This window comes from Caretta caretta, chromosome 17, assembly GCF_965140235.1.
Source record: "Caretta caretta isolate rCarCar2 chromosome 17, rCarCar1.hap1, whole genome shotgun sequence".
NCBI lineage: Eukaryota > Metazoa > Chordata > Testudines > Cheloniidae > Caretta > Caretta caretta.
Window position 1 is genome coordinate 6,450,779 of NC_134222.1, and position 25,250 is coordinate 6,476,028.

Consider the following 25,250-nt stretch of genomic DNA (forward strand, 5'->3'; position numbering starts at 1 on the left):
GTGCATATACTTTTAGTGCTCTCTGTTATAAAACTGCAGTATCTGTTTCTTGATAACTGTTGAATGATCTCAGCTATTTTTATTAGGTTTTCTCCTCCCCCGCGCCCTCCCCCCCCCACACACTTTCTTAAACTGCCACCATTGTAATGCTCTTTCAGACCATTTCTGATATAAGGCTGGCAAACAGTTTGGGTCTAACATAAACTCCATTATAAACATCTTCTTTACAGTCTCTACCTCACTGTTAAACACCTGGGTCCAGAAAGTCAGTTCTGTAAATGATGATAGTTTGAGGCTGCTTTACGTAAGAATCCTGTATACATCTGGCTGAAATAACTATGTTTCTTAACTGAGTTCTTAGGCGGTCTGTACTTTACCCATTGCTGGTATTCCATCCTTCTCACAGCCAAAGCCATTTGGGCCAAGGAAGGATTTCAGATCCCTTAGACTGGAGGGGTTGTCACTGAGAAACAGGAGCGTGCTGTAAGCACAGCACTCCCCATTCCCCACTGAAAGTGGAGAGTGAGGATTTGGGACTATGAATTGAACACAGGGAGAATCCTTAACCCAATCACACACTAGAGTTTCAGGGAGTTGAATCTGTAAGGTGCTCAGAACCCGCATTTCCCAGTGACTGCACTGGGAGTTGAAGGTGCTGAGTACCTTATAGGATCGGGCCCTTAAATAATACATTACAGGTAGATGAGAGAAGTGACAGAAAGGTAATTGGGGATGCTTTCCCATGCCCTCTCTATTTACGAAGAGGCTTGCTAACATATGTAGAAATCCTAATTTATGTAAACACCTGGATTTTTTTAAAAATGTTGCTTTCACTGAATGAACTCTGAAGGACTGGATACTCAAGCATCTGTTTGTTTAAACAAAAGTCAAGCACCTGCACAACACAATTACTAATTTAATATCAATACATATGCCAGAAAAGCACTGAGATCGCTCTACGTCTATGTTGACATATTGTAAATAGCCGCAGTTTGTTTTCCAAATGTTGAGGTTTTATCCTTTTCAATTTTCATTTCTTTTAAACGTAATTAGCTCCCCCTCAGCCCTTCAAACATTAACTCCAACCTTCCTGTCTCTGGCACTTCCCTAGTACCTTCTTGACTTATGGGATATTTTTGCCTGATAGAGTACAGGACAGGATATTTCTCAGTTGGAACTGTGGTCATTTCATGGAGAACAATCCCTTTTCAAAGTTTTCCTCTTGTACCTAAAATATTGCAAATGGCAAAGAAAGCCTCTCTCACCCAGTTGTCTGGGAGTCATGTAATGTAAGTGAACTACAGTTTATCTGACTTTTTAATCTTCAAAATTGTTAGCACTTGTACTTTTTTATGTTGTTTTAAAAATATTTGTCAGTACATACGTACGTTTGAGAAGATTTATGGACTGGGAGCAATGAAGTCTTGTATTAATCGAGTACAGTGCAATCGTTAAGCAAAATTTTCCATTATGCTGTACACATGAACTTAGCTGAGCTCTGTACAGAACACAGAGAGAACTCCCTCCTCATGTGAAATTACTCTTGTGCCTTCCCTAAGCCAGTTTACCACATTTTAAAAAAAAATTAAGTTGGTCACTATTACTTCTGCTGAGCACTGTTCTGAATACTCTGAACTCAGATCATCTGGAACCTAGTATTGTGTTAAATGTGGACTCTGTGATTATAAATTGCTGATTTAGCTGATGTGCCAGCTGATATTTCAGCACTGCGTGTTTATGGTAAAGAATCACTGCCCATTTTGGGCCCAATACTGCAAAATGCCCATGACATCCACAGAAGTAACTGCAAGTCAAAGATGCTCAGCATCTCAGAGCTTCAGGTCCTGGATTACCAATAAAGTCATTTTAAAAATAACACTCATTCACCACTGCTTGCTTATCTGCAGGATTCATACCACAGCATGCTTTAATATTGATTCTATAGGGACAACTTACTGAACAACATACATTCCCTAATGGTAAGACACAAAAAACATTGATTCATGAACAAAAATGGTCTAAAAATGTGGGTGTGCAAGTTAAGTGATTAACTAGGTCAATCTAACTTACTACAACTGAAACTAATACGTCAGACACAGATTCTGCCACCATTACAAAAGCAATGTTTTCATGAACTGCATTTGAATAATTCCTCCAACATGTGCAAATTGTACATCAGGCACATGTTACATACACCCGCCACCCCGCCCCTACCCACTTTTGGTGACCTATCATTTATGAATGTTGATGCTGAGAAAAACCCAACCCAGTTACTTATTCTGGTGTGTTCACAAGTTCCAAAATCAAGTCTGTGGTTTTCTGAAATTCCCCTTTAAGGGACTGTCTACACAAGAGAATTTTACCCATTACACTGGTATAATTATACTGGAATAGTTAAACCAGTATAACTATATTGGTTTAACTATATCAGTAAAACCTCCCATGTCAACACTTGTATTCTAGTCTAAGAGTAGCTGTTGAGGTTTAGCTTAACTCCCAAGCGACATAAGGTAAACCAAAAGAAGAGGACCCACTGATATCAGAATAAAAGTTTCCACCTGGGAGGGATTATACCAGTATAACTATATTGGTTTAAAGTCACACCTTAGCTTATACTGGTATACTTTTCCAATGTAGACAAGCACTAAAAGACTTCACTGACGTGTCTTCAACTGACAGTCTTCAACTGGTAGAAGTGTTTTTTTTGGTTTTTTTCATCAGCTGCAATGTCTTTAGGAGAATGAGAGTGATTTTCCTCATTTTAGTTTATGGGGTTCTAAGCTATTAGAAGCCTTTTAAGAGGAAACATCAAGAATCTTAATATCAGTAGATTGTGCCAATTCAGTTCTTTAATTCAGTGTTATGAAACTGAAGTGATTGAAGTCATATCTTCGTTGCTGAAGAAAGAATACAGCATGTGGTGACACTGCTATAACTATCAGTAGAATTTCTTCTACTCAGATACCAGTTTGGTGACCATATTATTGGATTTTGTGTTGGTGGACATATTTCAAGCTACACTTTCATCTGTGTACATCTGTATGTTGTAAGCCAAATATGGAGGAATGAGACTTGCAGTAGTTATGGGATAACTGGTTCTGTGAAAAGTTTATGATAAAATAAGACCTGGCTTAAACCTTCATTTGTACCTTCAGTACAAACCTCTGAGGTTTGAAAAGTTTGGTAACAGTTTAAAGAATAAGACCATTGTTTCTGAACTTCTTGGGTAAGGCTGGTACAGGAAGCAGAAATACCTCAAGAAAAGCTATTCTTGAGATATTTTTGACTTTGCCAAAATCAAAAAGTGCTGGACATCTCACAAGAAACCCCGTTCTGGTGAGATTTCCTAATCTGATTTATAGACCGAACAGATTCAGAGAGAAGTTTAGACAAGCATTGGTATTAAACTTCTAAAAACTTTCTCACCTAGTTTGGGGGGAGGGGGAACGGTGTGTACACCTGCCAGAATCGAGAAATAAAAACACAAACATGGAAGTCTTAGTTCTCAAACAAGCAGAAGTATTAGTCTTTATAGCAGTTACCCCTCAGACATTGTTTCCTTTTGCTATGTTATATGGCTAGCAACAGCAGAAATCTGAAGTGGACTTTACATTTCTTTTGGGCGTTGTTGCGGATGGCTACAGTGCTTTATTTGTAATGAAAGAGGTGCCTGGGCTCAAGCAATTTTTTTTACTTTCATAACTGACATGGCAAGCCCAGAAGTGCTGGGACTATGAACTGCCAAGCCCAGAGGTGCTGGCAAGCCTGGCACAAATTAAGCCCTGGATGTTTAACAAGGACTGGTATACGAAATGGAAAGATTAGGGAGAGGGTGAGGGACGGGAAAAATAGATACTGCAAGGTTTGTTGTTTTTTGACTTTATAGCCCAATATGATCTTGAGCTGCCAGTTAGGTAGAGCATGTTGCCCTTGATGTTGAGCTGTTCAATAAAGTTTTACTGGCCAGCCTGAAAGGAGAAACATCTGCGAAAGTTAAGAGCAGCTGTGGTTAGTAATAAAGCAGCTGGCCTATGATCAGCTCTGCTCTCACCAGTAGGTGGTATTGTGGTCAACAGTAATTACAACAGAGAATTTCATGAGAATAAATGAATAGACAAAGAACATTCTATTTTATTTGCTATTTTTAGCTAGCTGGAAAAAAGTAACCAGTCATGTTCTGTAGAACTCAAAACTCAGATACGTTCATATTTTTGCATGGCAGACATTTTCTATTCAAAGACTGGAAACCTTTAAAGATAAGTATTTCTAACAATATGTTCCTGACAACTGACCTCTCCACACATTAATTCTGACTGAATAGTTCCTATAGACAACATTAGTCCTTGTTCATGGAAGAGACTATGGAGCAGCATGTCAAAGCAAATTCAAAAAATTATATGTAGCTGATCTCTAAATAATACAGATTTATGTTTAGGCTCTCTCTGCCACCATATCTACATAGGAGATTTTACATGGAATTTTAGAAATCAAATAATGATTGAGTCCAATAATAAACCAGTATTAAGAGGCAATCATTCCTCCATGTAATTAATGATGAACATTATAAACAAGTGGATGAAATAAAATACATTGCACATGTAAAATAACTGCTTGGGAAATAACCTTTTGAGCCACTGGAAAATTACAAAGTTCAATCAACTTTATTTCTGGTGCAATTAATCATCCCAAGCATGCCTCCTCCCCACTCTACCCTCATCAGAAGCCAGATGAAGAAATAAATAAAATTTGCCATGATGTGAATTCTTAACTGTGGATAGAAATAGAATATTCTTAGTACCATATTAGCACCTTCCCCCAACAGACTTCAAAAAAGCAGTCATGAATTTAAGATATAGTATATGGTTATAGGCGATATCTACTTTTAAATTAGAATGTCCTGTGCATCTTCAAGAAAAGAGAACATTTTCCTTTTTCATCAAATAACTAAAATCAGCCCCTAAAAAAAAAAAAAAAAAAAAAGACAACATTGGGCTGTTGCCTGAAGATACAATCTTTGGACCCAATCCTGTGACCTCAACTGCTATTGCAAGATCAGACCGTTTTATGGTTGTTAAAATCCAAGGCAGCTGAACGTATCCTTATTTTTGTGTGTGCATAATTTGCTATTACAAATAAAAAAAATCGACGACTTAGGCAATCATATACCAAAACAAGCCATTTCACAGGGGTTTATAATATCCACTAAACAGTCAATAAACTAAAACACCCCAAAAATAATTCTGCTTATTACAATGCAGCTGGACTATGAACAATGAATAATTATGAGTACAGTAGCTTTTATAGTAATCACGTTTGTGCCAAAATTGTTCACAACTTTTTTTTTAATTATTATTATTAAATACCAGGCACATTTGCCAAATGTATCTTTTGTAGGAAAAATTCTAAGGATTGACTTAAAATACTTTTTACAGCAGGCTGCCTTATACTGTGCTGGAGTCAGGAGACTTCACCCAGCTCTGTGCAGAACAGTTGGAGTACAAGGGTTGTGGACAGAACCTGACCCATGGTAGGCAAGTATGAATCACACGCCCTATAAGAAATCGCCTCTTTTCCTTTTCCAAGCATAACTCTAAGTGGCTGGAGAAACTTCTTCTACTCAAAAAGAAAAGGAGTACTAGTGGCACCTTAGAGACTAACCAATTTATTTGAGCATTTATCTGAGTAATTTATTTGCTCAAATAAATTGGTTAGTCTCTAAGGTGCCACTAGTACTCCTTTTCTTTTTGCGAATCCAGACTAACACGGCTGCTACTCTGAAACCATTCTTCTACTCAGGGTCTCCTTTTACTTCTGATGAAGTTTGGGACATGACTTGCACATTCTTTCGTCATCTCCGTGTTACTCAGTCTGAGCTTTTTAAATATTAAAGTGAATATTTCCATGAGGCAAGAAAGGAAGGAAATTATAAGGTGGGAAATATGAGCAAAAGGGGCAGAGAGACTCCTACCATGGTGAATAATTCTCATCTCACATCCTATCATTCACTCCCTTGGCGACCTTGGGATAAATCTAGCAAAGGAAGAAGGGAGAGGAGGAAAAGAAGATTAATTGTATGAGACAAGAGATGAGAGAAGGGAAACACAGATTCCTGAATATGCATGTTATTTTGGTTACTGAAGGTCTCATCCAGGAGCTAAATGGTGTTGAGGAACACATTTTAAAAGCATGGTTGTTGGGCTGAAATTTAGTTTTTCGCAGAGATAATAAGTTGCTTTCATTTACACATGTTGACCGCATTTGTGGACTCCCTTTTGGCAGCTGAAAAGATTTTTATAACCTCCTAAGAGAGGCTGTAAAATTTTAGATTCTTTCTGTCAACCATTAGGCCATCATCAACCTATCTTCAATATCTAATTTGATCAGACTAACCTTCTTTCTGTTTTATTACCAATGGTATTTTCCTGATGGGTGTTGCAGGTGCTAGAAGCATGTGTACTTAGATCAGAAACCTCTTAAATCACCAGAGCACTATTTCAATCATCTCACTGTGGCATAAGGTGAGACGATTCAATGGAGAAATAAACGGCAGCGGAGAAAAGAACTCTTTTTGGCCAGACATCCGATACGGTTTCTTGAAATTAAATTCTGAGTTGCTAAGTGATCCTGCTCATGAAAAAGGCTAATCTGGGGAACCCCCACTTCTTCACTAGCCTGTTTGTCCAATGGGAAGAACTAATTGCAAGGGAGCAGGTTACATGGGGAACACAGGCCAGGGATCCGTGACTGCAAGAAGAAAGAAGGGAAACTCTTTATCTTCGTCTAATTCCCTGCACATGAGCTCTAAAAGCATCCAGTTCCTAGCTATTAATCAATCCGAAACCAGCCCGTTTCAAATTTTAGATCCAGGTGTCACCAATGTTCAGAGGTCTCCTCTAATGGTCAAGAGTTCCATGAAACGCAACTGCTGCAGAAGGTCATGGTTTCAGAAATCAAGGTGATGTCTCAGGTAGCTAGAGCCATTACCATGGAAGACTTTGAATATCAGTGTAGAGACCATGAGTTGGACTCTGTATTCAACATAGAGCCAGTGCAGAGCATCAGAGTGATGAGCTTGCGGCGCCCCATATTGCTCAGCAGATTGGTGGTTGTACTCTGAACCAGTTAGAGCTTACCAGTAGGTGTGCAGCGTGTGTGTTGTTTTTAAAATAGCTACAATTCAAAAGGTCAATTGTAAAGCCATTTGATTAAAATAGTAATAAAAAAGTAAACATTAACTCACAATTTCTCCTTAGGTCTTTCTTATTTCCCAGTTGGTACTATTTCTCCCAGAATCAGTTGCACCTTATGAATCTGCAAGTTTATCTTGATTTAAAATCTTTAACTTCTCAGTTATAAATAGGAGAAAACTAATTCCCTTCCATTCAATAAAACAAAGCTCAGAACTTCTACAGTATCTTGATCCCAGCAATGACATATTATCCCCTACCACTACATGACAGAACTTTCAAAATAAAGTTCACATATTAATGTGAGGTAGTGATTATACACTCTGCATTTATAATGAAAAGTAAAGATTAATTATTAAATTCCTGGTATAACCTGGTATAACAGAGGTTAGCTAGGCCCTAAAATAATTCTAGAAAGTTTTGATTACTGAGGTCTCAGTCATTCGTACTTAAAAAATGTTTTCTTTGAATGATGCAGATGCTAAATGCTTTCATGTTATTTAAAAAAGTGCAGATAAACAGTTCACTTATGAGCAAAAAGCCACCGGAGAGATCCTTAGTGTGTGTAAAATGGCGTAGCTCCATATAAGTTAATGAAATTATGACTTATACCAGCAAATGATCTAGTTCCCTGCTCCCATGTTTAGTTTCAGAAAAAGAACATTAATTTTCAGAACCAACAATCATGATGTTTTTTAAATGAACGAACAGCCACATTTACTATTTATGTGAGGCATCTGCATCGGGCTTTAAGTTGACTAACCCAAAACCAACCTACTTCTGCACTCTGCGCAAAATGAAAAACAAGAATGAAATGGCCAAGACCACTTTTGCTAAAATCAAACCCTGACACGTCTGCACTTCCTGCACCACCTATTAATTCCAGAATCAATCCCACAACGATTGCAACGGATAACTGCAGAAACAACCAGAAAGGCTTAAGAAGAGTCCGGCTAAGGAACCTTCCTAAGACCAAAGTTTTCTGCCGGAAAAAAACATTTGAGAGCTTAATAGCTGACTGACCCACTGATCACTCATATACATAGATGTAAATCCTGGTTTCAGTGACAGAAAACATGAAGAGGAGCCAAGTAAAGAAAAACAAATAATACTGTCACAATAAGAGTGAAATAAAGGTGATCAAGCGACATGATGCTCATGTTCCCTCTACTTATCTCAAACTCTGAAGGACAATTAATGCCCCCATTAGTGACATTTGTCACAGCATGAATACCAGTGTTGGCATGCAACTTGTAAGATTTAAAACAGTTTCTTTTTTTTGCCCCATGTACTACAGAACACAAACACAAACCATGTTTACAGTGGTAAAGAGGAATGGTTTTCTCAAGCAGTAACTGTAATACTTGGCACTTACATCTCTGTATTCAAAGAGTTAAGCTTGGTCCAGTAAAGATAAAAATCTCCAGTTTTATTATTTTGTAAGGCTGCCTAACAAATGAGGATCCAGCTGTAATTGTAACATTCCAAGCTCCGAAGGCGCCAAGTTTTACTAACTATAATTTAAGCTGGTCCAGTTGATGCAGTCCAAATTCTTGTTTGGATAATCAGCCTTTGTTTAAATATGTACAAAAAAAGCATAGGCCAGCATTAGCCTCTAGGCATGTCATGTGAGCTTATTACCCTGAAGCTTGCAGTAGCAGAAACTCATACACAAGAGGAGGATTATTTTGCTAGTATTACTGTTACGGTAACATATAATCAGTCCTGCTCTCTACCCCTCCCCACCGCCTTACGATTCACAAGTCTTCTTTCCAAGTTCAAATAAAGTTTAAAGGTGAAAAGGTCAAGGAAGTTTCATAGCTGGCTGTTGAAAAAGGTAGAAATAACCAGGGTCTCCAAGTTTGCATCTATTAAGGGCTCAGCAATTTTATATTTTGCTGCAATTCTTAAGTGTGTGATCCCCTATGTATGATCTGTTTGGATAGAAATTAAACACTTGTTAATAATTTATAACATAATATAATTAGAAAATAATAATACATGTCACGCAACTATATTCAATACATAAAGCAACATGAGTGGCTCATTAGCCTATTTGTCAAAGCAACAATATTTTTTTAATCTCATTTCTGCTGAGGGAACAACAGTTCAAGAGCCACCCAGCTTGCTTGGAAGTAATTTCTCCATCAGCTGGGAGTGATTTCCAAATTGCTTTGCCTCACCCACATCCAAGTCATGCTGGAGTTGCTTTAAAGGCTGGCTCTGGTTTAAGTTCTGACCAGGAGGTGCCAGAACAGTCACTATAAATAGAAAAAGACGAGGTACGGCCAGGGGGATAAAGTCTTGATGCAAACAGAACGTGGATCCCACACGAACGTGCTGCACATCATTAACTCTAAATCTTAGGTTTGAAAGCACAGTGCCAATCCAAGGTCCACAAAAATGGCAGTCAAAATGAGCCATTTAACAAATAGCAAATTCTACGCTATTTATATATTTGCAGACATACCCTCTCAGCTCATTAGAGATCGTAAGTCAAGAAGGAAGCTCAGTAGGTGGTGCTCTGCCCTCTAAGTAAGTACCAAGGAGCCACAGAAGGTCCCATTTTTCTTCTGAGATGTGAAGTCGTAAAGTATGTATGCCATTGGCCTCTTTAGGGAGAGAAGGTGTTACGCCTAGCAGGACTAGACCAAATTCCAAGTTGGGTAATTACATTACTTGGTCTGTGATAAAATTCCCCTGTAGTCCCCTGGATATATACAATGGCTCTGAATCATTGATTAATCTTTCTGTAAGAGGTGGCCGTATTTCTGTTGAGTAAAGCGATTCCAACTGTATATATTATGCCAGATTCTCAAATGGTGAAAACTGTCCTAGCTCCACTGAAGTCATGAAGCAGTGCCAATTTACATCAGCTGGAGACTCTACTCCATTATCTTTATACAGCACTCATTCATTATTCATAGCTTCGAAGGCCAGAAGGAACCATTGTGATCATTTAGTTGACCTCCAGTATAATACAGGCCACACAACTTCCCCCAAATAATTCCTAAAGCATGTCTTTTAGAAGAAAAAAATCCAATCCTGATTTTAAAACGGTCACTGATGGAGAATCCATCATGACCATTGGTAAATTGTCCCAAGGGTTAATTACCCTTACTGCTAATCAAGTCACCCCTTAACCTTCTCTCTGTTAAGCTAAATAGATTGAACTCTTTGAGTCTATCATGATAAGGCATGTTTTCTAATTCTTTATTCATTCTCATGGCTCTTCTCTGAACCCTTTCCAATTTATCAACATTCTTCTCTAATTATGGGCACAGAATTGGACACAGTATTCCAGCAGCTAGTGACAACTATAGAGGTAACATAACCTCTTGACTCCTACTTGAGATTCCCTTGTTTCTGCATGCCAGAACTGCAATATCATTTAGAAGCTAACAGCTCGGACACTCCTTGACACCAAGGCAATTCTGTTGTGGGCAGTGGCCTAACTTTTATATCTCCCCTAGATGCTCAATCCCATGTTTAACGTTAGATTTTCACTGAATCATAGAACTGGAAGGGACCTTGAGAGGTCATCTAGTCCAGTCCCCTGCACTCAAGGCAGGACTAAGTATTTATTTTTCACTTGTTTCATATCAATTACTAATTATTTTAAATGGTCAGATTTAAATAGAAAAAACAAGGAAGGGCAGATTAAGATCAAATTTGGACTTAATTCATCCTTTTCAAATTCCTTGTAGCAGATCATCAGCTGGGGTAAGTTGCCATTGTGATATATACAGTAATGACAGGTTTCAGAGTAGCAGCCATGTTAGCCTGTATTCGCAAAAAGAAAAGGAGTACTTGTGGCACCTTAGAGACTAACCAATTTATTTGAGCACAAGCTTTCGTGAGCTACAGCTCACTTCATCGGATGCATCCAATGAAGTGAGCTGTAGCTCACAAAAGCTTATGCTCAAATAAATTTGCTAGTCTCTAAGGTGCCACATATACAGTAATAACAGTTTAAACCAGCTGAGGATCTGCTCTCTCATGCTTCTCATAAACTTGTTCTCGCATATATAACTGATCTCTTTTCTTCTCACTTGTTGCCTGTGCGTCTTGTCTACCTGTTCCTTTCATTTCCCTGTCCTCTCTGCCCTTTGTACCTTCTATCATTCTGCCCCTAGCTTGGAACAGTTTCCAACTATTTCCCCTACAGTCCAACTTCGTCCAAAAATCCTTCATCCTTTTACTTCTCACCTATCATCTCCCCTTGTCCTTTCTTCCCTGAATTGTTGCTCCACGTTTTGCTCATGTGCCTGGTCTTTGTAAATCTTTGTAAGACTTTTAAGGCAGGGAATGTGTGACTTGAAATAACAGTACATACATTTAACAACGTACGTGATTACCAAATTTAAACATTTATTACTTTAAAGCTACAGCTTATCGATAGTTCAAGCTAAGAAGCTACCCACTTTGTTAACTTGAGGGCTAAGCTGAACAGATCTTCAGCCCTTGTCTGACAGAGTGATCAAATCTTTAAAAAAAAATTGAAATCATTGTGGGTGGGGGATGAGCTGAAAAAAAGTACTACTTTCCGAAGCTCTACCCAAAACCTAAATCACCAAAAGGAGATTTTATTCTGGGTAGATTGTACAGCTCTTCATAACATAATAATCATCCCTCTTCTTTCTTGCATTGTTGGATCACTAGTAAAATAATTAATTTTTTAAAATCAACACTGACTCGTAAGAAGATTTTTACCTGAGTAAAGACTACAGGATTTGGCCCACACATTATTTACCTCAAATATCTTCTTGTACTACTACCGTCATGGTTCTAAAAAAAATGTAAATTTTGGAAACAAGAACCCCAATCCTCCAGAGCACCATCTGTTTGATGCCGGTCTCCCAGTACAAAACAGATTCAAACCCAGAGGAAATGGTCCGAGGACGCCCCAGCACAGGGAAATCTTTAAGCAATGTGGGTGCTGCCATAGCAGCTCCAACATCACCTTTTTCCTAGGGCCTTGCTTACATGGGGCAATTTACCAATACAGTTGTAGTGGAATAAATTGTACCACAATAATTATGCTGATATAACTCACCTGAGTGGACACACTAATCCAGAATAAAAGTGACTTTATTCCAGAATAATTATTCTGCTATAGATTTGCCGGTCAATTTCCCTGTGTAGACATGTGCAACACTCAGAATGAGGGGTGAGGTGGCCTTAGGTCCCAGGGCAACTGGCATAACGTAGAGCAGCATGGAGGAGTTTCTATATTTTGTTCGGGGCCTGGACTACTATCTGATGACTCCAGGATACATAGAAAGCCAGAATGATTTTAAAGCTACATTTGCAGACATACATCACTGCTGAGCTGCACTGGGGATGTTAATAGGCTGGGCCCCAGGATCTGGCTCTGTATCATCTTACAATGCAGGAAGTAACAGTCTAGGTATTAGAGTACAGCCATATAGGCAGGGACTCCATATTTATCTCTAAAATGTCATGCTAATTCTTGGAATTACATAGATAAAAATATTATTATTTACATATTGACAAATATTTCTTTTCATTCAGTAGGATGTTTTAAGAGTCAAGATCTGTATCTGTCTAACAAGACAGCATATAACACAGGATTATTTTTGGTAAATATCTGGCTGGTCAACAAAGATTTAAAAATGCCAGCTTTATTAGGCTCCTCATTTCGTGGAAAGATATTTTATCAATCATCCCCACAGCAAAACAAAACAAAACAAAAAACACCCCAGGATTATCAGGATACTTCAAAATCCCACCATCACTGATAAAGTAGGATACATAAGCAAAAGGGCAGCAGTAGACACTTAATACAATGTAACTGATGTTGACTGAAGTTCAACACCACCAAATCTGCACCTAAGAGACTTCAACAGACATATCAGAACTGCATGGAGTTTGCCCTGAAATGACATAGTGTAGATAGAAAAGGAGTACTTGTGGCTCCTTAGAGACTAACCAATTTATTTGAGCATAAGCTTTCATGAGCTACAGCTCACTTCATCGGATATTCATCGTTGCATCCGATGAAGTGAGCTGTAGCTCACGAAAGCTTATGCTTAAATAAATTGGTTAGTCTCTAAGATGACACAAGTACTCCTTTTCTTTTTGCGAATACAGACTAACACAGCTGTTACTCTGAAACCTGTCATAGTGTAGACAGAAACTTTAATGATACATGCTTTAAGCCACAGGTAAAATATATTATGCCTAAATATATTGACAATTTTCTGTATCACTTTTCTTTTTACTTTATAAATGGCAGTACTGTACATTATAAACCACAATTACAAATGTCATCTCGTGCAAATATTTAACTCATATAAAAGTGCAAGTAACAGCCATTTAGCTTTCCAGCAAAGAAATAAGCCCAAAACTGCTAATGGACATCTAGGGCAGTAAAATCACTTCTGCAAAATCCATTAGTCATTAAAAGTTCTGTCGGGCTCAGTTTTTACAGCAAAACCTGTAAAAACTCAATATCTGATTTCTCTACTGGGACACTGAGGTGCGAAGATCCAAATAATGCTGGAACTGAATTTGTATATTTGAACCATCTGAACTCAGTCTGCCCTTAAAAAATTATTTTACCACTAACTTTTACAGGGTTCTAGACTACTGTACTACAAAAATAAAAAAAACATTAAAACAATTAAAAATACAACCAACTTTATAACCCTTCCACTGGAATTGGTCTTATTTGTTCAAAAAGAGGAACAGCTATGAAAGAATGGCAGAAAGGAGGGAAAGCCTCCAGATACTCAAGTAGAATAACATCTCATAGCACACTATTGAAAAAAACACTGAAACTAAATGAAGATTGCCCTGAACAAAGAAGGCAGTTGCTTATTTCCATCTGGAAACACGGTCAAATGGAAGCAAATTCCACAAAATTCCCAACTGATAGAAGAAACATAATTTTGCATTTTGCATTATCAACACACACTAGCTGCAGCAGTCTGCTGCATCTCACGCCACTAGGAAAACATTTCTATTTGTCTTACATCAAGGTTTCAAGCAGTGCCAAAACAGAGGCACAGAAGCAGCATCTAGGATACAGTGTGAGTTGATGAGATTTTCCATTCCTTTGTTACATTTCTCCTTTATTTTTAAGGACTTCTGTGCTGTGTAGTCAGGGTAAACTCTGGTAACATATGGTAGCAGGGCACACGTTACATTTTACAACGTTACGGCTTTGCAGAATGTAAGTGTGATGTTTAGATCCCTTGGATCTATAATTACAACTGAACAGTTTCACTACATTTTGTAAAACCAACTAACAATTCCAGCTATCCTAAGCTTGCTTGGGCCAAATCTTACCCTATGTCAGGCAGTTAAGAGAAAAGGTGGCCGGGTGAGCTTTTGTAGAACCCAGGCAGCAGCAGAGCTATGTGTCTAGTTGACCTATGTGAGTGAGCTTGGAGAGGAGACTGGATGCTGGGCCTGCTGCAATTCCACTTGCCCAAGAAGTCACATGTCCAGCAACTAGTAGGCATGGCTGGCCTTAAGCTGTGGAGGGCAACACGTGGCTGCCGAAGATGATGCGAGCATATTGCTACTCCACCATGCGTTTCCTCTACTGTCTGAACAGCTCTGGTAAGTACCATTTTGTGCCTATAGTTGCACGAAACGAAGAGGTGAAGACAGGATTTAGCCCTTGTTAGGTTTTGCTGGGGTTTCTATGGCATAGACTTGCAATTAATATCTTTTAAAAAAGTTGGTTATTCTAATGCATGTTCTGAATAATTATTTCTGACTCAGGTCCCAATTCTTCACTGTGCTTCCATGTCATGGACTGTGGCAGTTCTCTGAGCCTCAGCCCCCTCGTCCTGGTGGAAGTTAGAGCCTCAAGAGGCTTGCTGTAATTTCTCCCAGAGGTGGAAGCTCTGTACATCAGCAGAGGACCAGCCGTAGCGAAGCTTGGCTCTTTCAGGCCCTCTCTCATCCTGCCTCCAGACCACATCCAGCATGTCTCCTCTGCCCCCTTATGCCAGGAGTAAGGCAGCTGGCGTATGAGGCAGCTATGCTGATGGACTGTCACCTTACTGAAAGGTGAGTTCTCCTGCAGGAATCTCTGGCCAATTTCATAACAGGGTTCAAAATTAACATGTTAAACCAGAGAAGTCAGCCCCTTTTTAGTTTGTTTGGTTTGTGCGTGCGTGTACATGCTTGTCTTGCTCTTGCGCTACAGTTACTAGAATATTAAGAAAGTAGGCCAAAGGTTAGTACTGGTGTACTATAATACACAATATTGGAACTGACAAAGTACATAAAGTATATTTAGGGCTATAATATTAAATATTCAGAACATTAGGGAACCCTCCTGCTCCCTGGCTTAAGCCTATCTCTCACTACTGGGGCTAGAAAGTAACTTTCCCTAGGGACATGTTATCCCATAACTGCAGGATTTTTTGCACGTATTCTGAAGCAACTAGTACTGGCTACTGTTGGTAATGGACTACGGGATTAGATGGACGACAGATCTGATCCAGTCCAGCAGTCCCTGTGATCCCTGGGACAGGAGTTCAATGATCATTTTATTTATCCTTTTTCATTCAATACATCTTCTAGATTGTGCTCTCTTTAGGGAAAGGACTGTTTCTTACTATGTATTTGTACAGTGCCTAACACAACAGGTCTCAGATGGGATATATAGGCAATATCATCGTACAAATAATAACCAACAACAAAAGAAAGGATGAGCAGTTAAGCACATAGCATTAGAAAGCACAGCCTCACTTGCCAATGGATTAAATATTGCAAGCAAACCAATTACTATCAAGCTTATGCTCAATTCATTTTGCTTTGTTGATAGGTAGCCTTATAGAGATAGCACAGAAACAGTGGTGATGCATACAGAATAAAGGCTTATATAATTAAAGAGAGACACAGCTAGACAGGATAGATAGCTACTGTAGATCGTATGCAACCTTTCAAACCCAGCATTCTGATTTAGGATAGAAAGACCATTTTTTAACGCACATGGATAGCAGTTCATAAACCAACCAATTAATCTATAACACCCAGAACTCCCTGGATTCAGCTAAAGCATCTCCATGAGACAACTCACCTGTTCACTGCTGTCTGGTAGCTAATTCTGATTGAGGAGCTAATAGGTACAGCACTTCTTTCTCAGTCATCACAGCTGTGACTCAGGGGTCCAGAAAGATAACCTGGCTAGTGCAGATGAAACTGTGCGTTTTCCCCATAACTGTCTTTGACCGCAATGTGATTAACTGTATTTGTGATTATTATTATTGGTACTGCAGTCATGTCTAGAGGTCCAATTGACACTGGGGCCCTATTATGTTAGGTGCTCTACATAAACATAATAACAGATAGTATCTGCCTCAAAGAATTTATACTCTAATTATACAAACCTGTCAACAAGTAAGAGAAAAGAAGCATTGCCCTCATATGGGGAACTAAGATACACAGAGATTTGGGAACTAAGATGCAGAGAGATTCAGCCTTTTTCTAGACCCAGAAGTTGCACCAGTTTGACTTAAATAGGGTTTAAAACCAGTTTAGTTAAACCGGAACAAAAAGCTATGGAGATTCCTAATCAATTAATGCTAAACTGGTTTAAACTGAAATAACCGTGTCCATATAGCCTTTTGCACCAGCTGGTTTAAAATCACGCCTAAAGTTAAACCAGTGCAAGTTTCTCACATAGGTAAACCCCCAGTGACCTGGCCAAGGCCACATAAGGACTCTGCGGCAGAGCCAGCAATGGAAGCCCGATTACCCGAGTCTCAGTCCAGTGGCTTAATCACAACTCCAACTTTATTCTCTCCAATGAACACGCTCACTGTGTGCACTGACACGACAACTGGTAGATGTTTTCTTTCTCAGCCTGTCAATAAACCTGTAGCCACTCAACTGTGAAGATGTAGCGAGAATAGGGTTATAGTTTTAGTGAAAGTACAGAAAAAAGGCAAAAATTAATTTCTGAATGGGACAACATAGTCAATGGAAAGATATGTTTACCAAAAAAGGGTGCCGTCTTCTCTTACCTCCTGCCAGCCTATGAACATAGATCAAGATTCAAAGTCAGACATCCCTATGCAAAAATGTAGAGGCACTCTTCAGTTCTATTCCCAGGTCTGATACAGACTCTCTCTCTGAGGCCTTGTGGAAGTCAGTTAATCTTCCTCATCTGTACATGGGGAAATTGATTACCTTCCCCTCTCAACAAAGTTATGTGAACTAAATTATGTTTGTAATGTGCTTTGAACATATAAAATGCTACATAAGTTCTTACTATTACTAATGTATTAGATTTATTATGCTATCATGAGGTATCCTGGCCTTGTACTTCAGTTTCTTCTAATGATGATCCAGCTAAGCAGCAAAAGGACAGCTTCCATTACAGGTCACCTCAGGTCTCCTGAACCAAATATGCCCCTGGCTTTTAATGAAACATATGAATTCCAAAGGGAAGCCTACTATCCTTAGTACACAGAATACCTCAGATCTGCAGAATGTCAAAAATGTACAAGAAAAAAGATCTCTGATTATTGTTGTAATGGTTACGTCTTTTATGGACAAAATATGTGTGCGCACTTTTAAAATCAACAAATAGCAATGATTTTTAAGAAAGGGCTTGTGTGAAATGTTACTTGTTTATCAACGCAGAGTCCTAGAAAAAGATATTTTAGAAGTCTAACTCTCACTGTTTCTTCACTCCAGAACAGAATAAGATGTTACTGCACAGAAGGCACACACTCAGTCTAATATGTATTTTGAGATGGCAACATGTCAAAATGTAAGCTCCAAATTTATTACGTTTTGAAAATTTATGTTGCAACAGTTATTTTAATGCATCTAGATTAATAGGTTCAGATACAGTAATTCTACATTTAGATATATATTTTAAATCAAGCAGAACAATTGTGAGTTGCTTATTTTGAATTATATGTAAAGCTTTCCAAGTTAAATAATTTTTGCATAAAAGTCCATGTCACAACTTGCCCATTTAGATAAGTGATGATATATGTACAGAGAGAGATGCAAAATAAGATGCATATGTCTTACACTTTTTTTGCTTCTATCTCGGACTGGTTAAGTTTACTTGCAAAGAATCTGTTTTAAAAGTGGGCCTGTGTCATTTATTTTTTCCTTCATAATGTATAAAGAAGGTCTAAAACATTTGGTGAAGGTCATTTGATGTTGTTGATTTTTGGTTTTTACGTTGTTTTTTGCTTGCTTCCCACATTAGAAATATCAGGAATGTCAACTACAGGATTCACTAGTTTTGCTAGAGGACTTCTTCGGGATCACATAGGATGTGCATTGTTAGCACATGCACCTAAACTGGAGAGAGACAGGTGTCAAATCTTTAACGAAGGCTTCCTCTGTCCAAAATAGTCATTAGTCACTTACATTAGAGAGGCATTAACAAAATCGAACTCCAGAAAATTTTAACCAGTATGACTAAAAATCCTTCCCTCTCTTAAGTGTTCAACTTTCAATTTCCTGTTTCTTTTGATGTCACCTTCTTATTAGTTCTTCAGCCATTATATCTTCCAGGCTAGACAGCACCCACATTTCTAACCTATAAAACAAGAGGAAAAAAAAGTCCAAACCCTTTAAGCTCCTCTTTGTAGATCAGGAAATAGCAAAAAAAGGGAACAAGTACAATTTTTTCCCCTTTGGAGTTTGCCCTTGAGCTATTATTATTATTACTAGCAGTAGTAAAAGTAGTAAATTATATATTATGATAGCATCCAAAAATCCTATGGCTCTGTTATGCTGGGTGCTGTATGACCACCGAAAACATACAATTCCTGTGCTGAAAGTCTACTGTAAGAGCTAACAGCAAAATAATAATCTGACACAAATGAAACCTAATGTTAATTTTTGGGAAGTGCAATAATATTCTAAAGCACATTTCTGACACAAAGGAAGATGCAATGAGACTAATATGATGCTTTTTAACCTTTCAGCATCCTGAGCTTTTTTTCATCATTTTGTTTCACTCGTTGATGGTCTTAGAAACAAGCACAAACGTACCCTTCCACTTTAGTATTAGATCACACCAAAAGAGCTAAGGTTTTAGATGAAACAAGAAGCTGAAAGTAAACTGATTACACATGCATCAAGTATACCAGTCACTAAGTATTTCTGGATTTTAGGGATAAGATACTCTCTTTGCTTATTACTGCCTTCTTGATCCAAAGAGATTGAAGCAACTGGTTTCAATTAGATGTTTTTAAGCTAGTAAAACTTCATCCATAAAGACATATTTATAGAACAACTTAAAACTGGAAGAATTAAAATGACTACAAAACTGATGAATTCCATTCCCCCATCCCCCAGAATCATTTACTGACTATTAACAAGCAAAAAGCACTGCAATTTTAAGAATTAATCCACTTGTAGGAAAATTAAATCAGATACACTAGCAGGGATAATGATAAACTGATGGCTCCAGTGTTGTCAGTTTGCGGGTGATACAAGTTCATGTTGTCTGTGCTAGTGGCCACTCTGTTGGAACAAACATGAACAAAAAAGGTAACATTAAAAGTGCAGCAGCACCAGCTAGAATCAATTCTGTCACTGAATATGCAGACTTGTAATAAGTAGTATAGGGTAAATATTATATTTAATAAATAATCTGACTGATTCCAAGACTGCCAAACTTCAGCATGTGGAAACAAAGGAAGTCATAGTGATGACAGTAAATGAAAGAGAGATGATATTCATTTCCCTCAAAATGCCAGAACACAAAAGTACACCAGTGTGGCTTTGGTACACATGATTGCCTTCATCCTCATTAATGAATGACGAATATTCTGAGATTTATAGAAATGAAAATTAGTTCTGATAGGGTTTTATCCAGCAGTTGCTTAATAAAATGTGTCTAAAAAACTCTGCAGCATGTGACTACAAATATTTGCAGGACGAGTCTTTTCATTTGTACCCTAATGAATACACAGCAATGGCACCGTTTTTTTCATTTTGGCCTAGTAAAAAAATAGAAGAAAAGGAGTCTGAATGCTAGTCCAGATGGATTAATCGTTCTCTGTTTTATGGGCAAACAAAAGCCCCAATCTGCTAAAGCCGCAAGAACAATTAGTCAAGTACTCATTAACATGTATGTCCTGCTCCTGAATATCCAAATACTGAATAAAATAATTGGCTATTGGTCCCCAACTATCATCCTAAATTTTCACTTCATGAGGCAGGAAACATTTATAACCCAATGAAATCAGTGGGGCTAGGAGCAGGCCCAAAGCCATTAATTATGGGAACTGTTGTGAGCAAATCAGGAGTATGGGCACAATCCTGAGAAACCAAAACTGACATTCAGAGTTACATGTCAATGAATTTTTCAGGTACTCAGAATCTCTGGGCATGAGTGTTGTGTGCATGTCATTTTTAATATTATCATTATTATTAATAAATTATTGCTGTGAATCTTACATTTTCCTTCATCTGTTCAGTAAACATAAAAACTAGATAAGAAAAGAATACTTCAAAATCTTTTTGATTTGATTAAGCCCTTCAGTCTTCTACCCAGAGACTAGCTTTAGGAAAATATTTCCAATGTGGACAGTAGCATTCCATACAGCATGCATCTGTAGGACTAAAAGAGTGCCCTTTATTCAGTATCTTGCCTGTCCCAAGGCACTTAGGATAAAGATATATTTATTTTGCCTTAGCATCCTGCAAAGTCCTCTCTATTACCGCTACACACCCTCATTGCGCAATGCAAACCAGCAACTGGGCGCTGAAGTCTTTATGCTGAGGCTTCCAGTTTATGACAGCATTACCAATAGTCCCACATGGCTTTCAAGCCAACTTTACCCCCATTTCATTTTGATCTTAGAGAAAAATGACAAACTTGGCTTAACTGATTCAAAGAATTCTAAATACCTTCCTTCCTCGAGCACAATCTAATTTGGATCTTAAAAAATAAAAATAAAAATAAAACCCAAACAAACCTGGATACAATACACCATTTTAGATAAATTACCAACTGCCCTTTTACACAGTCTTTGTTCTGTTGCATTAGAGAAACAGGGAACCAATGGCTGCCCTTTCTTTTTGTTAACTCACTGCCGGGATCTCACTACTGAGCCTGCTGAGATATATACAGAAACATATAATCAGTGAAATTACTTAATGCACCTATACAAGATACACAGCACGACGACTTAAGTTCAGTCTCTTAAGCTAATGTGGCTCTGACGACTAGCGAATTTTTGACCTTCCAAAAGAATCTTTTCTTTTCAACATGTCAAGAATAAAGATTAAAATATTATTTGCAAACGGGAAACTCACTAATTGCGAGTTGAATACCACTGCCTTTATTCACACAGATATTCTCACTAACTTCAACACAACGTCCTGAAGGCTTAAGCCTTACTCATATGAGTAAAGGTTGCAGGATAAAACCCAAAGTGATATTTCATACCATCACACCCAAATTAGTGAAGCAAAACTATAGGATGGCAGTGAACATAAAAGCAAGGGAAATAACATGAACAGTGGAGCAGTCAACAATTTAGCCTGAGGCACAACACTAATGCAAGAGTAATTTCAAAGCACCAACTGAACCAACTAAGGTGACAAAAAATGTGTGTTATAATAAACCTAAAACAACACTTGCTGCCATTCCTGCCCTTCATCAAGATCAACACAAAATACAAACTAATGCCACAAAATGTCAGCAGCAGCATCATGAAGGGTACAAATATTAAGCAATAAATCATTTGTTCCTACGAGAAAGGAGGACTAAAGCAAGAATCCTGAACTGGAGGCCAGGTCCAAAGCCCACTGAAGCCAATGAAAAGACTCTCACTGACTCGGTGGATTAGGCCCTAGTCATTATACTGAAAGTAAAACATCCCAAGCAAAAAAACTTTTACTCATGGAAGGATGTGTAAATATCCACTATCCACAATGCAATAAAAGACCCGGAACAGCTGACTTGGACTTGTGGGGCTTGTGTTGCGTGGCTATAAAACTGCAGTGTAGCTGTTTGAGCTCGGGCTGGAGCCTGGGCTCTGAGACTGATGGGGGACAGTCTCAGAGCCTAGGTTCCAGCCCCAGCCAGAACTGCTACGCTGCTGTATTTAGCTCTGCAACTCAAGCCCAAGTCAGCTGACGTAAGCGCCGAGAGTCGATGCCGTTGTGTTTTTGATCGCAGTGCAGACGTACCTTTAGAGACACAAATCAAAGACTCACCAATGGTTTTTCACTTAACCCACTAAACAAATGGGTTATCTTTAAAAACAGATATGTGCTTCTCCCCTAATCTTTATGATTATTATTTGTATTACAATAGCACCTAAAGGTTCCAGCTGAGTTCAGGGTCCCATTGTGCCCTCGTTTATACCAGAGGTACATACATTCAGTCAGAGACAATCTCTGTCCCAAAGAGCTTACAATCTAAGTAGACAACACAGTCAAAGGGTGGGAGGGGAACCAAAAGCACAGAGAGGTGTCTTAAGTCATACAGTCTGTGAGTGGCTGACCTAGGAATAGAAGTGAGGTCTGCTGACTCCAAATCCCTATGTTCTGGACCACACTGCCGTTCAGTCAGACGTGCTCTCTTTACATAAAAACAAAACAAAACAGGTGAAGGTATTAGATAAATAAATATATAATTTATGTGATACAGAAAGAAACTTTACACATTAACACATTATAATAAGATCATCCCTCTTAAGATTTATCGTAAAACAAATAAGGTAAGTTCAGCTATTTTAGACATGGGATTGTAACGCAGTAATAGTGTATTTTCGAATGTACTATAAATCTGGGAATTTAACTAGCTAAGCCCCAAAATGTGTATATTACAGTAAGGATTGTCTCAACTTTCTACAACTGTATCCTACTATTGCTCTTAAGATATTTTTAAATCTTATTTTTCATTCAGCTCAGAGATCAGTGTATGTCAGCAAAAGTCGGGCATTTCTGGACACAAATCTCTTTGAATAAGCCAGCCTGTGACCAGAACATACTCAAAGAAAGTCTACCAAGTTCAAAGTCTCATCCTGCTCTTTTTGCTAACTATGATATTACAAAAACCCCTTTAACTAATAAGTTCCCCATGTGAAAAGCCACTACACACACAAACCTACCGAGCGATGAATCATTTTAATGAATTACCCCAGAGAATCAAAAGAGTAGGAAAGGATTTCAATGTCTACAGTTGACAATATGAGACTACAAGCTCAGATGTTCTCCTCTTCTCCCCAACCTATGGATCTGGTGCTTGGGTATAAATAAAACACTGCAAAGACACTGGCTCTGCTCCATTAAAAACTGAAATAATGGGTCTTAAACAGAAGTAGCTTCTATAATACACTGGTATTTAAGTGTTTCAGCTGTTGAATGGATTTGCTGTAAGCAGAGTAGACAGAAGAATACAGCAAAGGAGAACTTTTAATCTTCGCAAGTTAAAATGACCTTTAAATTTCATTTGTAGCTTTTAATACATACGAGATTTAACTTTTACTTTACACTCAGGTTTAAAACTTGGGTTTTAGACCCAAGGCTGTTGAGAGAATTTCCAGGCATTTGGGAGAGTTGTGAGCTCCAGGGCACTTTATCCATCCAATAACCATCTGTAACACCTCTCACTTAACACAATTGCATACCACAGGACTGTTCTGTGATGCCACATTCTCATACTAATGGAAATGTGCCAAGAAGGGAGGGGCTTTGTTGTTTTGTTTTTAAAAAACATTCTGTAGATGAAGCATTATGTTTATAAAAAGAAAAGGAGGACTTGTGGCACCTTAGAGACTAACCAATTTATTTGAGCATAAGCTTTCGATGAAGTGAGCTGTAGCTCACGAAAGCTTATGCTCAAATAAATTGGTTAGTCTCTAAGGTGCCACAAGTACTCCTTTTCTTTTTGCGAATACAGACTAACACGGCTGTTACTCTGAAACCTGTCCTTATGTTTATACCAGTTTTCTTTGAATGGTTTGGTGCTTGTCAGTCAAGTGCTTCTTCTATTGACACTCTCTCTCTCTCTCTCTCCTTCTGCCTACTCGCTATCCTGTTCAGATACTTACCTAATTACACATTCCTTCTTTGTACACAATTCAAATATCTTAACTTATATGTTTACATGAGGAATAAAAGAAGATAAGACAGACTGAATTGGGACATACAATTCTTTCATATGATGCAGACTACTGAAAAGATTAAATTTCACTAGTAGGTACAAAAAATAAATCCCAAAACAACCCTTCATTGCTTCCTCACAAATAATATTTCAAACTCTTACACAAGGTATATTTTTGGTTGTAAAAATTGAGATGCTACACAATTTATGGGGACTTGAATATAGTACAGTATATTTTCTCTCAAGAATGCACAACAGAATACTAGTTCTGAAGAAGTCACAGAAACTATTAAACTGAGGACACAAACCCTCAGTGAAAACCTATACTTTTTGAATTAAGTTTATATGTCAGTGGATCTTCTAAGTTTGGTCTGTGCTGGTTTTCTAATAGGGGTTTCTAGTCTTACTTCCCATGGGTATTGTACACTGATTTTTTTTTCTAGGTTGGAATTACTCAACTGGAAGTTGATTGAGGGCACATTAGTTACAGGAAACATAATGGGAAATAGAGAGTTTATGTATATTCTAGACAAAGCAGTGTTCATAGCATCATTTCTGATCACAAGAAGAACAGGCCAATCAGTCAACAAGAAAGTGGCCCACTGCAATCAGTTCCTGCCTTGAACAGTACTGATTTTTTACAAGTTATGTCTTCTGCTAAGGGGGTAAAGACAGTTGTCATCAACCTGCATATAAAGTGATTCAAAACCAGTTAATGATGGTCCTGAAGTTAATGATGGTCCTGGAATGTCATCAGTAATATACTGATATGATCAACAGATATATTTAGAAAACTGTTGTAGATCGATCGAAATAATACGCACTATTTATCTGCAAATGAGCAGATGGAGAGAATGAAATGTTGAGCTCTCTTTTCAGAATGTCGTTTTCCCCCAGTGATTTCATAGCTCTAGCTTTATTCTTGAGAGTGGACTCTTAGGATGCAGAGTCTTGTCTAGGTTGCAGTCTCAACAGTGCCC

General features: G+C 38.2%; 1 protein-coding gene across 15 annotated transcripts in view; it reads right to left on the reverse strand.

Moving 5' to 3' along the window:
• BCAS3 (BCAS3 microtubule associated cell migration factor) overlaps positions 1-25,250 on the reverse strand; it is a 510,082-nt gene that overhangs the window by 122,464 nt on the left and 362,368 nt on the right. Inside the window, exons 25-26 of one of the 15 annotated variants that reach the window (XR_012665315.1) lie at positions 22,667-22,743; positions 18,119-18,738 (exon numbers count right to left, since the gene is read on the reverse strand). The exons of 13 other annotated variants lie outside the window; for them this stretch is intronic. Coding sequence is in view for 1 of the 2 variants with exons in the window: in XM_048824537.2 (XP_048680494.1) it covers positions 18,734-18,738 (5 nt within the window). In the remaining variant the exon portion in view is untranslated. Of the gene's footprint in view, positions 1-18,118; positions 18,739-22,666; positions 22,744-25,250 lie in introns of those variants that run through there. One more of the 15 variants, XM_048824537.2, reaches the window with a different exon arrangement.